The 15674-nt window shown below is 34.4% G+C and overlaps 1 protein-coding gene across 1 annotated transcript; it reads left to right on the top strand.

The window, feature by feature from the left end:
* The first annotated feature begins 12327 nt into the window (after window positions 1-12327).
* Window positions 12328-14328, top strand: LOC139494634 (uncharacterized). Its single transcript, XM_071282794.1, has one exon. The coding sequence runs from the start codon at window positions 12328-12330 to the stop codon at window positions 14326-14328; it is 2001 nt and encodes a 666-aa protein (XP_071138895.1).
* The last annotated feature ends 1346 nt before the right edge of the window (window positions 14329-15674 follow it).

The following is a 15674-nucleotide window of genomic DNA, read 5'->3' as shown; positions in this document are numbered from 1 at the left end:
ATATAGGATTTGTAGTGTAACTTAAACATTCGCTCATATCTTTAATTGAAGATAAGAATGCATTATGGACAAACTTTGTATACATTGTCATACACATTTGCATCTGATTTAGAGCATTGCGTTGTTGTGATCATTTACCCTGTTAACAAACTAAATATGTTAAGGTGTACAAAAATAAACTAAATTATAGGAATTATTAACATAAATAAGTCTGTTTTGAAATTTATTTCGGACAATACATATAGAACCGATGTTAATATGAAAACTGGATCGATATTTCACTCATGGTCTATCAGTTTCCGATAATTTAGTTCATAGACTAAGGCATATATTTCACTGTGAATTTATCAAAAAGTAAAAACACAAAAATACTGAACTCCGAGGAAAATTCAAAAATGAAAATCCAAAATCAATAGGCAAAATCAAAAGTCCAAACACATCAAACGAATGGATAACAACTGTCATATTCCTGACTTGGTACAGGCATTTTCTAATGCAGAAAATGGTGGATTGAACCTGGTTTTATAGCTAGGTAAACCTCTCACTTGTATGACATTCGCATCAAATTCCATTACATTGTCAACGATGCATGAACAAAACAAACATACGCAAAGAGTAAAAATGTCAAAAATAGGGGTACAGCAGTCAATATTGTGTTATCATCTTAATATCACTATAAAAACAACAAATGTAACGAAGAAGCACTAAAAGGCATACATCAAATTTAACATACTCATATTGCTATTCTTATACGACTTAATTTATCTATGTAAAGTCTACCCGTAAAGGATAGAAGGTTTTCAGTACTGGTGTAAAATTGCGCGTTTGAAATTCGCACAGGTAGACATAAAAATAATTTTGTCGTTCGATTGACGGCATACATAATGCAGAGTCACGTAAAGTAGATATAACATGATTGATTGATTGATTGTTGGTTGCTTAACGTCCAGTGGCAAATATTTCATGCATATTCAGGACGAGAACAAGTTCACAATAAATACAATAGGTAGGTTGTTGTAATAGAGGCCATCTAGGATGAAGGTCGGGGAAATTTGGACTGCTATATATAACAAAAAACAGACTTAACAGTAGAAGTAATAATAATAAATAAAATAATTGTGTGGTTCAAAGTATGACGGGATACATAAGAACAGTTTCACGTCAAATGTATATCATAAAAAACAGACTTAACAAAAAAAGGGGTGCGTCTAAACACTGCTAAGGAGTCCTTAGTGCACTAAGGACTTATAACATGCCACTAAGGACTAGATGGAGTGCTGTTACATGTAATGTCTTTTCATATTATGGTAGAGAATGATATTTAATGCATAAATTTCAATTTTTGTAGAAAATAAATCATAGATAAATAAGATATTCAACATTATTTAGACACGTGCCTGTATTTCTTTGATGTGCCGAAAATCAATGAACCGTTTGACACGTGTCTAATTACATAACTGATTACACGGGGAATCATGCTATTTGTTGTGTTTAATGGACAAGATTGGTAAAGTTGGATACTAATAAATGAATTGTTGTTGAAATACTATTAATGTGTTTTTATTTCAGAATGAAGAAGTTTTTTTTTCTCAAGTGTATTTTGTAATTATTTCTTGTAAATAATAAATGTGTCTCCTGGCCAGAACAATATATTATATCTTATGAAGGTTTTTTTAATTTGATGTTCATATTAATAAATGACAGAATATATATATTTCTTTTAAATATTTTAATTCACATTTATATATATACACACAGATATTTACATTACATTTCATAGCACTGAATATACGACATTTAAATGTTCAAAATCGCGGCTGTGTTCGGGTAACTTTAGGTCTTTTTGTCTGGCATGGTTTCTTTGCAAGTCTTTGGGGGTAATGGCATGGTAAAGTCATACAGAGTACTTGTCACAGTTTTTTCTTTTTCTGCAGTCAATCTGGACTTGTCACTGTCTTTCATAAGTTTATGAAAAAGACGATCTTTTTGATCAGCTGATTTTGTAAGCCAGCATTGATACAATAATTGGTGGCGCATATAGTATCCAAACAGCAGGTAATTGCCTTGGCTGTACAGTGCTCGTCTCAAGTCGGCAAACTCCAGCTTGACTAGTTCGTGGAGAATTTTCACAAGTTCTGGTATGCTTTTTGGTTTCCAGTTAATCGCCGTTTTGAACACATGATTTATTGATTCACAATTGTTATTGGTCCATAAATCAACATGCTGAAGCTGATGACGTGGTTTTAATACATATTCGTACAACCGCTCTTTAAGTTTTTGGAAGTACGTGTCGAAATTTGGGTAAGAGACAGATATGTTTGCTGCTTTTTCACTGAACTCATCAAGATCTTGGGCCGTGATAAGCCCAGTAGCACCGAAAATTGAATTCAATACTTCGTACCGTTCTTGGTCGTTCGCACCAACTTTATTTTTCAGATGGTCGGATACATTATCTTTAATGTGTTTTGTACATAAAAGTCTTGTTGCGTTTGGAAAGACGCTATCTAATGCTTTAGTCAGACCACCTTCGTCGTCACTACCAACACGTATCTCTATGCTGTTAATTGTTTCTTGTAAGCGTGCTTTAATGTGTGACAAGAAAGTATGATAGGATAGAAATGATCCTTCCCAATGTAAAAACAATGGGCCGATGAAAATTGGATGACCACCAGTTTCCTTGCGCACAACTTTATTGTTTTTGTAGACAAAGTTAGTTACAAATACTGGCCCAAGGTTGAATGTTATGTCGATGCCTAGAATTCCACCTGATTTTATGAAATGTGCCATGTCAAGGAATTGTTCTTTTGTGTAACAAATAGCAGACGGTGGTTTATTGTTACCTTCTGTGTGAAAAACTTCCTTTACAAAATCGTCTTTGTTGACCATATCCATGACATGGACAACTTGGTCGGCAATATTACCCATAGTTGATTTTTGTTGTTTTTTGTTGTTGTAAGCTATGTTTCGAATTTGATGGCTGTCGCGTGGAGCGCTCTCTGGATTGTTTAACACCATGTTCCTGTAGATTGTAGAAGAAGATTGCTTCAGAGAAATGTCATGTTTTATTTTATCAATGACTTTTGGTTCGGTTCTAACAAATTCTTGTGTTGAGTGTTTGGCATTGCCATGTGGTTCACCAGTTCTCGGACACTTGCCGACATATTCAACAATTGCTATGTGCATACGGTGTTGCAATGCGTCAGGTAGAGATGTAAACCAGCTGACACGTTTTTTATAACTCTTATCACGCTTGAGAGAAATATAGTAACGATATAAGGTTACAACAGTCTCAGGTTGTGGATTGTATGGTGTGTAAGTTTTTTGCCTTTTGATTTAGTCTCAAAACAATAACTATTGTTTTTTTTTAACTGTCCATTTCAAGTCACCGTTAGGCATGAATATAAAGTCTGTCTTTATTGAACGTGCACTATGAGTGTCCCATGAACCACAATCATCTGCATAAGAACTTGCTTGAGAATTTAGTTTACGCAGAATGTTTTCACTGTTGTCCAGTAAACAAAACACATTGTCTTTATAACCATGTGGTATGGTCTCAACAATTTCGAGCTGATGGTCTAATATAGTAGAAAGTAACCCTTCTGCATTCAAATTTACACCGTTTTGAATCTTATATGTACTCGGTACTTCCGGGTCGACATGTTCAGTAGGCTCGGTTGAATGGGAAATGTCTATTTCAATGGTCTCATTTGCAACCGGATGTTTTGGTGGTATAACAGTGAGTGTAACTGGTGAAATAGCAACTGGTGATTTCGATCGAACTATCTGAGGCTTTGTTGACTCGACAATAAGCGGAACAAAATGGTTTGGTGTCCAAGTTTTTGTTGGGTCATAGTCTCCTTTACGAGTCCACATGATTGTTATTTTCTTGTCGTTATTCTGACATAACCTAGGAACTGTTGTAAAGTTTAGTGATTTGAACGAGAAATCTTGTTGGCCATTCATTGGCGGATAAACTGATTTTATAGGAATACCAATAACTTGAGATAGAGCCAAAAGTGTCCAACTGGACGACCAACCATGTTTTGAGGAACAATCAAATGTGGATGAAATGTAGTTTGGCGAAATCAAAATTAGATCTTTTGCTTTTGGTATTGTTGTGTAATGGTCTTTTTGTAACACCATTTCTATACATGTACGGTAGCGGAGTTCTGTAGCTAGATCATCTGTACCGCAAAGTGCGACGGACACAGCATTAAAAAGACAACTACCGTTACCATTAACGTCGAATGGTGTACCTAACTTAGTTGCATCGAACTTTTGGAGAATACTTTGAGAGTCAGAATCTATAAGTTGATGTCTGCTTGGTTTAAAATCGGAGAGTTTGAACGGCTGTGGATTTTCTGTCAAGGCAACGTCTGTTAGGTGAAGGAACCGATTCTGTGCTGCCTGAAAAATAAATAAAAAATTAATCATTTGAATAACAAAATAACCAGACATTTCAGTAGTCATAGTTGAAGGGCTTACGGTGACCTATAGTTGTAAATTTCTATGTCATTTTGGTCTCTTGTTAAGAGTTTACTCGTTGGAGCCCCCTTTTTTGACGATACACTTATACTTGTCCTGGGTTGGGAACCCCTTTTAAAAAATTGATGACGGGCGACGACGGACATGCGTTCGAACAATAGACAGGTATGGTGCCGAAACACATATTTTGATTCTTGTGGTGCACTTTTCAAAATTTATTTTCTTATATGAAGACGTTAAGCGATGTATTACTAGACAAAACGTCATCGATAAGATAATAAACTTTTTACTACATGCAACCACCCATATGCGATTGCAATGGTACTTTTTCAAAATTTTATCTTTTTTTTTAAATTTACATATGAAGACGTTTGAGCAATGTATTTGAGAACAAAAAAAAATCCATCTAATAAAAAATATTAACTACATGTAACCAAACTTATTTAATGCAAGCTACCAGTAAACAGACGGATTTAGACAGAGATTATTTTTTGTGTGTATGCTATGGCTCATTTTCAAAATTTATTATCATATGAAGAACACGTTTGAGCAATATATTTTTGGACAAAAACGAGTTCAATACAATAATAAATTTTTACTACATGCAACCAATATAAAAAAAGATGTGGTAGGATTGGCGATGAGACAACTATTCACAAGAGACAAAATGACACAGAAATTAATAACTATAAGTTACCCTATGTCCTTCAACAGTGAGTTAAGTACATATCACGTAGTCATTATTTCTAAAATTACTTATTTAAAGCCAACTACATGTAAACAGATGTATATAGACAAAGTTTATATCTTTTGCGTATGCTATGGCTCATTTTCAAAATTTATTATCATATGAAGAACACGTTTGAGCAATATATTTTTGGACAAAAACGAGTTCAATACAATAATAAATTTTTACTACATGCAACCAATATAAAAAAAGATATGGTAGGATTGGCGATGAGACAACTATTCACAAGAGACAAAATGACACAGAAATTAATAACTATAAGTTACCCTATGTCCTTCAACAGTGAGTTAAGTACATATCACGTAGTCATTATTTCTAAAATTACTTATTTAAAGCCAACTACATGTAAACAGATGTATATAGACAAAGTTTATATCTTTTGCGTATGCTATGGCTCATTTTCAAAATTTATTATCATATGAAGAACACGTTTGAGCAATATATTTTTGGACAAAAACGAGTTCAATACGATAATAAATTTTTACTACATGCAACCAATATAAAAAAAGATATGGTAGGATTGGCGATGAGACAACTATTCACAAGAGACAAAATGACACAGAAATTAATAACTATAAGTTACCCTATGTCCTTCAACAGTGAGTTAAGTACATATCACGTAGTCATTATTTCTAAAATTACTTATTTAAAGCCAACTACATGTAAACAGATGTATATAGACAAAGTTTATATCTTTTGCGTATGCTATGGCTCATTTTCAAAATTTATTATCATATGAAGAACACGTTTGAGCAATATATTTTTGGACAAAAACGAGTTCAATACGATAATAAATTTTTACTACATGCAACCAATATAAAAAAAGATGTGGTAGGGTTGGCGATGAGACAACTATTCACAAGAGACAAAATGACACAGAAATTAATAACTATAAGTTACCCTATGTCCTTCAACAGTGAGTTAAGTACATATCACGTAGTCATTATTTCTAAAATTACTTATTTAAAGCCAACTACATGTAAACAGATGTATATAGACAAAGTTTATATCTTTTGCGTATGCTATGGTTCATTTTCAAAATTTATTATCATATGAAGAACACGTTTGAGCAATATATTTCTGGACAAAAACGAGTTCAATACGATAATAAATTTCTACTACATGCAACCAATATAAAAAAAGATATGGTAGGGTTGGCGATGAGACAACTATTCACAAGAAACAAAATGACACAGAAATTAATAACTATAAGATACGCTACGGCCTTCAACAGTGAGTAATGCACATACGAGTAAAGCACATACCACATTGTCGTTATTTCATAAATTATTTCATACAATATGTTAAACAAATAATTTTATAATAAAAACAAATACAAATTGGATTCGCTTCTCACAAACAAGATCTTCTTAAAGGAAAACATTATATCTTTAACTCTAAATTAACAAATGCAGGAAATTATGTAAATAATGTACTAAACACTGTGGAACCGTGATTTTGAAAACATTTATCTCTTTCATATATATATTTGAAATAAAACCTAATCTGACTAAAACTCGTTAAATGATTATTTTAAACTTCTTTTACTTTTAGAAGAAAAAAAATGTCAAACAATTTAAAATAAATAAGTACCGTATGAAGCCTTTGTAAACTGATATCAAACTGGTTGAAAACTAGTGGTTTTGATAAACCCCAAGGACGCCACATGATTTTTTTTCAATTAAATCGTTATTCGTATTAGTACGTATAAAGCAGAAATAGAAAGTGGAAAAATAAAAATCATGTTTTATAGTTTTTTTTCGGAATTTACTCATGTTTTAGTGAAGCCATTTGTATATACACGCATCTTTGTCGGAATTTAAATAAAAACAAAAAAATTATAAATATATATATTCATTTTGTCTTCGATGTCTCTTACATAAACATTTTACCAAGCTGACCACACTCTTACTTATTAGTTGGCGCACATCAAAGATAAAACCTTATGCAAATAACTTTGTCGGGAAATAAATGAAACAAAAGCAAAATTATTTGTCCTTTTAATCATTTTAAATAAGAACAACACATTTTATTATGATAATCAAGTATTAATCTTTTCGATACAATTGTTAATTACTTAAGTTAAAGAATATGATTGTTTAATCAGCTGTTATATTATTTGGCACGTGGCAATCGGTTCATTGATTTTCGGTAAATCAAAGAAAAATGGGCACGTGTCCAGAAAATGTTGAATATCTTTTTTATTTATGATTATTTTTCTATAAAATTTGAAATTTATGCATTAAATATCAATCTCTAACATAATATGTACTGTTACCAGTGTTGATTTTTTATTGTTTAACAGAAATTCTATCGATTTTTCATAAGTTTTCCCGGACTATTTTTTATTGCTAGATTTTTGTACTTTGAAGTTCGTTACTGTCCCCCTTACTTTTTTGTTTCCTAAATTGAAAGCATGAACGTGGTCACAGGCATTTAAAAGTATCGTAAACTACGCCAACTCACAATGTAAGTTTATAATTCATAGTTTTTAATGATTGTATGATGAAAGTTAATATGTTTCCACATCAAGATAAATTTTGTATATGTGTATATCAGCCAAAAGTGAAATATGTTGATTGTTAATTTTGTCACTGTTTTAACAAAAGTATGGAAAGCCATTTGGTGCTATAATTTTTGAATGATTTGATTGAAAATTCATTTTGATACATAGATTTGAACTGTTAGTTTTATGATTTTTGTAGTCATGAGTAAGATGAGTTTGCTAAGGTTTTGTTTTTGTTTTTTGTAGCTTTTTACCAACATCACAGCACACATACGTAGAACTTGTTATTTCATGGTTTTCGAAATAAATGATATACATTACTGTGGCTTATGGTTATACTAGTATGCACTGAGGCAGAATAGTAAAAAGATTGCAAAGACACAGTTCGATACAGAATAACATGCAGTAGTTCCTACAAACAATTTTATGAAATGGCTCAATCACAACCACTTCCGCCTGAAACAACAGTAACACATGAACATAAAATGACAGAGAAAGGTAAAGAACTGTATCATTCACATAAGATAAAATACCTTAAGCAAATTGACGGTTCGTGGGAAACTATAGAAAATTTACTCGAAGAATTATCAGAGTGCTCGAAGGAGCTGAAACCTCTACGCAAACTAGAGAAAAACATTTTGAAGTCTCGTGAAAAATACTGTGAAAACTCAAATCAATATATTGAGTTTTTGACACGCAAGAATAATGAAGACAGTAATGAAGCATTACCCACCTTGAAGACTGAGTTTAAAAAGTGCAATGAAATCATTGACAATACATTACAACAAATTAAGACATTGAAATTAACCGCAGCTGAAACTATGTCAGTAGTTCCTGTAGAGTCTGTCCGTTCAAACAATAGTGGTAAAAGCGGCTCAATTTCGAGTTCAGCTATGGCTAGGAAGCGTGTAAATGCTGAAGTTCAACGAACAAAGTTACAATATGCGGAACAATAAACAAAATTAATTAAGCAAAAAGCAAGATTAAGTGAATTAGAAACACAGTCTAAAGCTTTAAAGGACCGTGAAAAAGCTGAAGTTGATGCAGATTTAGCACTGCTTAAACAACAGACAGAAGCCGCTGTCGCAGAGGTCGAGGTCAAAGTTTTAGAAGAAGCCGAGAGCGATAGAAGATCCTTGTCGTTACAAGAAGACAAAGAGTATTTACAAAAAGTGAAAATGACACTAACAGAAAAGTATGTAAATGAACAATTTAATGAAGTGGAACAACTCAAATCTCAAGACAAGAATAATAATGTTCCGCAAGATATTCCGAACAATCAAGACAAATTTAGTTCACATACTCCGGCACCTCGGAACCAGTTAAACATAATTCCTACGCCAAGGAATTTGCCAAAATTTCAAGTCGACGATTTGGATCGATCGATAGTTGAAGATATTAAACCAGAAATTCGGCAAAAACAAACATTAAATCCTTATGCAGCTGATTTTGAATTAACTCAACCCCCACTGCCACCAAATCATGATCAGTCTGTAGTGTCTGACTTGACAAAGTTTTTGTTGAAGAAAGATTTATTACTTTCTAGATTTCAGAATTTCGATGACTGTCCCGAAACTTATGCTTCATGGAAAGCTACCTTTAAAAGTATTACTGAAGAACTCTCAGTTACGGCTTTCGAAGAAATGGACTTATTAGTTAAATGGCTCGGCCGTGAATCTTCAAAGTTTTCGCAAAATATTCGTGCGTCAAATGTGAACAATCCAAATGCTGGTCTTCGTCGTATATGGGAGCGTCTTGACGAACGCTATGGTAGACCTGAGATGGTAGAAGCTGCAATTAAAACAAAACTACAGAAGTTTCCAAAGTTAACAAACAAGGATCATAGTCGACTTTATGAGCTATTAGATATTCTCACACAAATAGAATCTTCGAAAGAGAATGAGACATTTTCAAATTTATTGTCATATTTCGACTCTTCTTCTGGTGTTTTACCAATTGTGGACAAATTACCATATAATATACAAGAGAAGTGGACAACACGTGCATCGCAATACAAACTGAGGAACAACGTACCATTTCCACCTTTTTCGTACTTGGTGCAATTTATCAGAGAGGTTAGTGCTGTCAAAAATGATCCCGCGTTTATTTATAGTAATACTGAAACGTCGTATTCTAGGAAAAATGAAACACGGAAAGTTAACCATGGTGCAACGTCAGTGTTTAACCGAAAAACGGATGTTAATATTAAACAGAAGGAAGAGAAAGAGACAGTACGTTGTCCTATTCATAAAGCCAATCATCATTTGAATACTTGTCGAGCCTTTAAAGCAATGACTTATGAAGAACGCAGAAAGTATCTGAAGGACAATAATATTTGTTTCAAATGCTGCCATTCGACAACTCATATGTCACGAAATTGCACTGTAACTGTAAAATGCGATCATTGTGGAAGTAATTATCATATAACCGCTATGCATGTAACTGCAAAATCTAGTTGTCCTGACGGCGGAGAGAAATCATCTGATACAACGCAAAATGCTAATGATCAAACAGTGTCATCCAAGTGCACGTTTTTATGTGGATTTAGTGGTAAATCATGTGGAAAAACCGTTCAGGTCCGTGTGTACCCGAAGAACTTCCCAGATAAAGCCGTTAATGTGTACGCTATACTGGACGACCAAAGTAACAGAACTCTTGCTAAGACTGAGCTGTTCGATCAATTAGGTATAAATACATCGGCCATTCAGTATACTATGTCGTCTTGTGCTGGACGCACTATCATGAATGGTAGATGTGCAGAAAGTCTGATAGTTGAGTCATTGTCTGGTAATGGAGAACTTGAAATACATTCAGTAATAGAGTGCAGTGCAATCCCAGACGAAAAATCAGAAATTCCGACTCCGGATATTGCTAAATCCTATCCCCATTTACGGGAGATAGCTCATCAAATGTTAGATTTGAATCCAAATATAGACATTCAACTTTTGATTGGAAGAGATGTCCCAGAAGCGCACCACGTGTTTAGACAGTTGACAGGACCGAAGGGCACGCCATTTGCCCAGGAGCTCTTTTTCGGTTGGGTAATTATAGGCGATGTTTGCTTAAGCAAAGTACACAAACCAAATTTTGTCAATGTCAATAAGACTAATGTAATGAACAATGGTAGAGGAACTATATTTGAACCTTGTATTAACACTTTGTATGTAAAGGAAAACACTGAATTGGCTCATATCAGAGATAATGTTCATTCACAAAGATGTAACAATGACCCATTGTTTATTAAAACCAAAGATGACGACAAGATTGGCACATCAGTCCAAGACCGCTTGTTCCTTAATCTCATGGATTCTGAATTTAAGAAAGATTCAAATGGGCACTGGACTGCACCCCTCCCTTTTAGACCAAATAGACAACGATTGCCGAACAATAGGAGTCAAGCATGGAAAAGGGCTCAAATACTCGATAAATCTTTCCAACAAAATTTTACAAAAAAGACTCATTTTGTAGAATTTATGCAAAAAGTATTAGTTAGCGGAGCAGCGGAGGTAGCTCCCATAATCACAGATGAGGAGTGTTGGTATCTCCTCCTTTTTGGCGTTTACCACCAGAACAAGCCTAACCAGATAAGAGGCGTATTTGATTCCTCAGCATCTTTCGAAGGAGTATCTCTCAATAGCGTTATGATGTCAGGACCAGATCTCACTAACAACCTACTTGGTATTTTGTTGCGTTTTCGCAGTGACCAGTTTGCGGCCACTGCTGATATAGAACAAATGTTTTATCAATTCTACGTGAGAGAAGAAGATAGAAACTTTTTGAGGTTCTTTTGGTACAAGGACAATAACCCAGATAATCCGCTTATAGAACATCGGATGTGTGTCAATGTTTTTGGCAATAGCGCTTCTCCTGCAGTGGCAACGTACGGATTACGTAAGACAGTTGAAAACTCTAATGAAACGTTCGGCTCAGATGTTAAGACTTTCGTTAACAGGGATTTTTACGTAGACGATGGGCTCATTTCCTTGCCTGAAAGTGAACAAGTAATTGATCTTATAACAAGAACACAGATGGCGCTAAAAACAGAAGGTAACATTAGGTTACACAAGATTACAACAAATAGTAGCGACGTAATGAAGGCTTTCCCTGCCGATGATATTGGAAAGGATCTCAAGAATTTAAACTTGTGTGAAGACTATTTTCCGGTACAACACAGCCTTGGCCTCGCTTGGGACTTAAACACCGATAGCTTTATATTTACCCCATTACAAGATGATAAACCCTGCCCCCGTAGAGGTATTCTTTCGTCATTGAATAGTATTTTTGATCCTATTGGATTCTTGTCACCACTCACAATTAGCGGAAAGATTTTGTTGCGAGATGCATCCCCACCGGGTACTGATTGGGATGAATGTTTATCACAAAGTTTTCAAGAGAAATGGAATGAATGGAGGATCTCTGTTTTGTCACTTCGAGAATTTAGTATACCGCGTATGTATATACCTATGTCAATCAGTGTTATGGACAACTTAGAAGTACATGTATTTTCAGACGCTTCAGAGAAGGCAGTTGCGGCTTCGGCATATTTAAGAGCTATAACACATATGGGACCAGTACCGTAGGATTTATTATGGGAAAATCGAAACTAGCACCTCTTAGCGGAAACACGATACCAAGATTAGAGTTATGTGGGGCTGTCTTGGCAACCGAAATTGGAAAAATAATATCTGAAAATTTAGATGTTCCGTTGGACTCTATCAAGTATTATTCTGATAGCAAAATTGTGTTAGGATATATCACTAATCAGACCCGACGTTTTCACACCTACGTGTCAAACAGAATTGAACGCATTCTGAGTGTATCGTCGTCAAATCAGTGGCAGTTTGTTCCAACACATTTAAACCCATCAGATTGCGGTACACGTTACTCAATATCTGTTGATATGGAAAACAATCCATGGCTTCTTGGGCCGAAGTGGATGAAGAACTCTGACGAAGAAGCTCAATGTGATGTCAAAATATTATATCCGTTAGTTAGTCCAGATAATGATAAAGAGATTAGAAAAGAGATAAGTGCATCGAAAACGTCAATAGATGCGCTTGCGCCAATAGTGGGGCGTTTTAAAAAATTCTCTAGTTGGAGACGGCTTGTGAAAGCTATATCATTTTTGCAACATGTGGCTCAGTCATTCAGTTTAAAGGATAAGTCGTGCCAAGGTTGGCATTTTTGTCAAAATGTCATGTCAATTGATAGTTACCAAAAAGCGGAATTATTTATCTTGAAGGAATGTCAGAAGGAAGTATATTCGCAAGAGATAGAATGTTTGGCTAGAGGCACAAACATTTCAAAACAATCATCTTTAATCTCTCTTTCGCCATTTTTGGATTCACAAGGTTTGATTCGTGTAGGAGGACGTTTGGAAAAGGCAAAGTCTTGGCTTCCGACAGGAGAAATTAACCCAATTATCATTCCGAAAAATAGTTACATTAGTAAGCTTCTTATAGACCGCTATCACAATTCAGTGAAACATCAGGGTAGACATTTAACTGAAGGTGCGTTAAGGAGTGCAGGATACTGGCTAATTGAAGCTAAACGATTAATTTCTTCATTTATACAAAAGTGTGTAATATGCAGGAAACTTCGAGGAAAGTTCCAGGAACACAAAATGGCGGACTTGCCTTCTGATAGACTAACACCAGGGCCTCCGTTCACATTTGTAGGTTTGGATACCTTCGGACCTTGGCAGGTATTAACTCGTAAGACACGTGGAGGTTCAGCAAATAGTAAAAGGTGGGCTATTTTATTTACATGTATGACTACGAGAGCAGTTCATATAGAAGTGATAGAATCATTAAGCAGTTCCTGTTTTATAAATTCACTTCGTAGGTTCCAGTCATTACGCGGACAAGCCAAAGTGTATCGATCTGACCGTGGGACAAATTTCATAGGTGCCACAGATGATTCAAATATTGAAGCTATAAATGTTGAAGATTTGACAGTTAAAAACTTTCTATGTGAATCTGGTTCAGTATGGAAATTTAACCCTCCCCACTCTTCCCACATGGGAGGAGTGTGGGAAAGGATGATAGGTGTCACACGAAGAATATTAGACGCTGTTATCTTAACTTCTAGTATTAAAAGTTTGACTCATGAAAGTTTAACAACATTCTTAGCTGAAGTGACCGCTATTATTAACGCAAGACCCATTGCACAGATATCATCAGATCCGGAAATGCCTTTGATTCTAAGTCCATCAATGCTCTTAACTGGAAAACAAGACTACTTACCTGTGATAACGGACACATACAATCTCAAGGATATGTATCGTGCACAATGGAAACATGTGCAAGTTCTATCAGATATATTCTGGAAGCATTGGAGGTCAGATTATTTACAATGTTTGCAACAGAGACGTAAATGGCACGTTGACAAAGACGATATCAAAGTTGGTAATGTAATTCTTATGAGAGACAAATCTATTTACCGAGGAGAGTGGCCACTAGGCATTGTTGAGGAAGTTTTCAAAAGCGATGATGGAAAAGTACGCAAGGCTCGCCTCCGCATTTACAAGGAAGGAAAAGCTGTTACATATACTAGACCGATTAGTGAGATGGTTTTATTGGTAGACTGATTGTGAATATTGACAATATTGAACAATTTATAAAAGGTTTAAGTGTTGTTTGTATTTTTAGTGTGTTTTTTATGCTCAAGGAATGTTCTTCGATAGCATTGATTTTTCGTAATAGTCAAAATTGTGACTTATTTTTACATTTGGTATATTTGCATAAATTTGTTGTAAAATATTATCATGGGAATGATAATAGACGGGGAGTGTACTGTTACCAGTGTTGATTTTTTATTGTTTAACAGAAATTCTATCGATTTTTCATAAGTTTTCCCGGACTATTTTTTATTGCTAGATTTTTGTACTTTGAAGTTCGTTACTGTCCCCCTTACTTTTTTGTTTCCTAAATTGAAAGCATGAACGTGGTCACAGGCATTTAAAAGTATCGTAAACTACGCCAACTCACAATGTAAGTTTATAATTCATAGTTTTTAATGATTGTATGATGAAAGTTAATATGTTTCCACATCAAGATAAATTTTGTATATGTGTATATCAGCCAAAAGTGAAATATGATGATTGTTAATTTTGTCACTGTTTTTACAAAAGTATGGAAAGCCATTTGGTGCTATAATTTTTGAATGATTTGATTGAAAATTCATTTTGATACATAGATTTGAACTGTTAGTTTTATGATTTTTGTAGTCATGAGTATGATGAGTTAGCTAAGGTTTTGTTTTTGTTTTTTGTAGCTTTTTACCAACATCACAGCACACATATATAGAACTTGTTATTTCATGGTTTTCGAAATAAATGATATACATTACTGTGGCTTATGGTTATACTAGTATGCACTGAGGCAGAATATAATATGTAAAAATAACACGCATAACAGTAGTCCTTCTAGTCCTTAGTGGCATTGTATAGTCCTTAGCGCACTAAGGAGTCCTTAGCAGTGTTTAGACGTACCGCAAAAAAAGTAGTATTATTGAATAAAATAGTTTTGTCATTCATAATATGTCAAGATCCATAAGGAAAAGTAATATTAATAAATGAAATAATTTTGTCGTTCAAAGTATGATGTTTTACATAACCACATAGTCACTTCAAAAGAATATCTAAAAAACTGACTTAACAGTACAAGTAATATTAATAAAGACAAACAAAAGAACACTATAACACGTTTCAAAGATGATAACCAACATCAGTACGCAAAATCTATACTTCAAGACCATCTTGTATTATTTGTGAAGTTGATACGGAATATTTATCAACAAGTTCTGGGTATCTTCCGATGAACTTTTTTAGAAAAAGAACGAGACGTTCTTTGACATACCCCTGGTTCATCAACTTTCTGCTCAGACACTGGTGACGTTTTATAAAGTCTGAATAGGAGCTGCAAGCTCTTGAAT

This window comes from Mytilus edulis, chromosome 11 (genome assembly GCF_963676685.1).
Source record: "Mytilus edulis chromosome 11, xbMytEdul2.2, whole genome shotgun sequence".
Taxonomy (NCBI): domain Eukaryota; kingdom Metazoa; phylum Mollusca; class Bivalvia; order Mytilida; family Mytilidae; genus Mytilus; species Mytilus edulis.
This window is presented reverse-complemented; position numbering and strand designations above follow the sequence as displayed.

Bases quoted from the DNA above. Each gene is read 5' to 3' on its own strand.
- LOC139494634 (XM_071282794.1), top strand. From the start codon at position 12,328: ATGGGAAAATCGAAACTAGCACCTCTTAGCGGAAACACGATACCAAGA.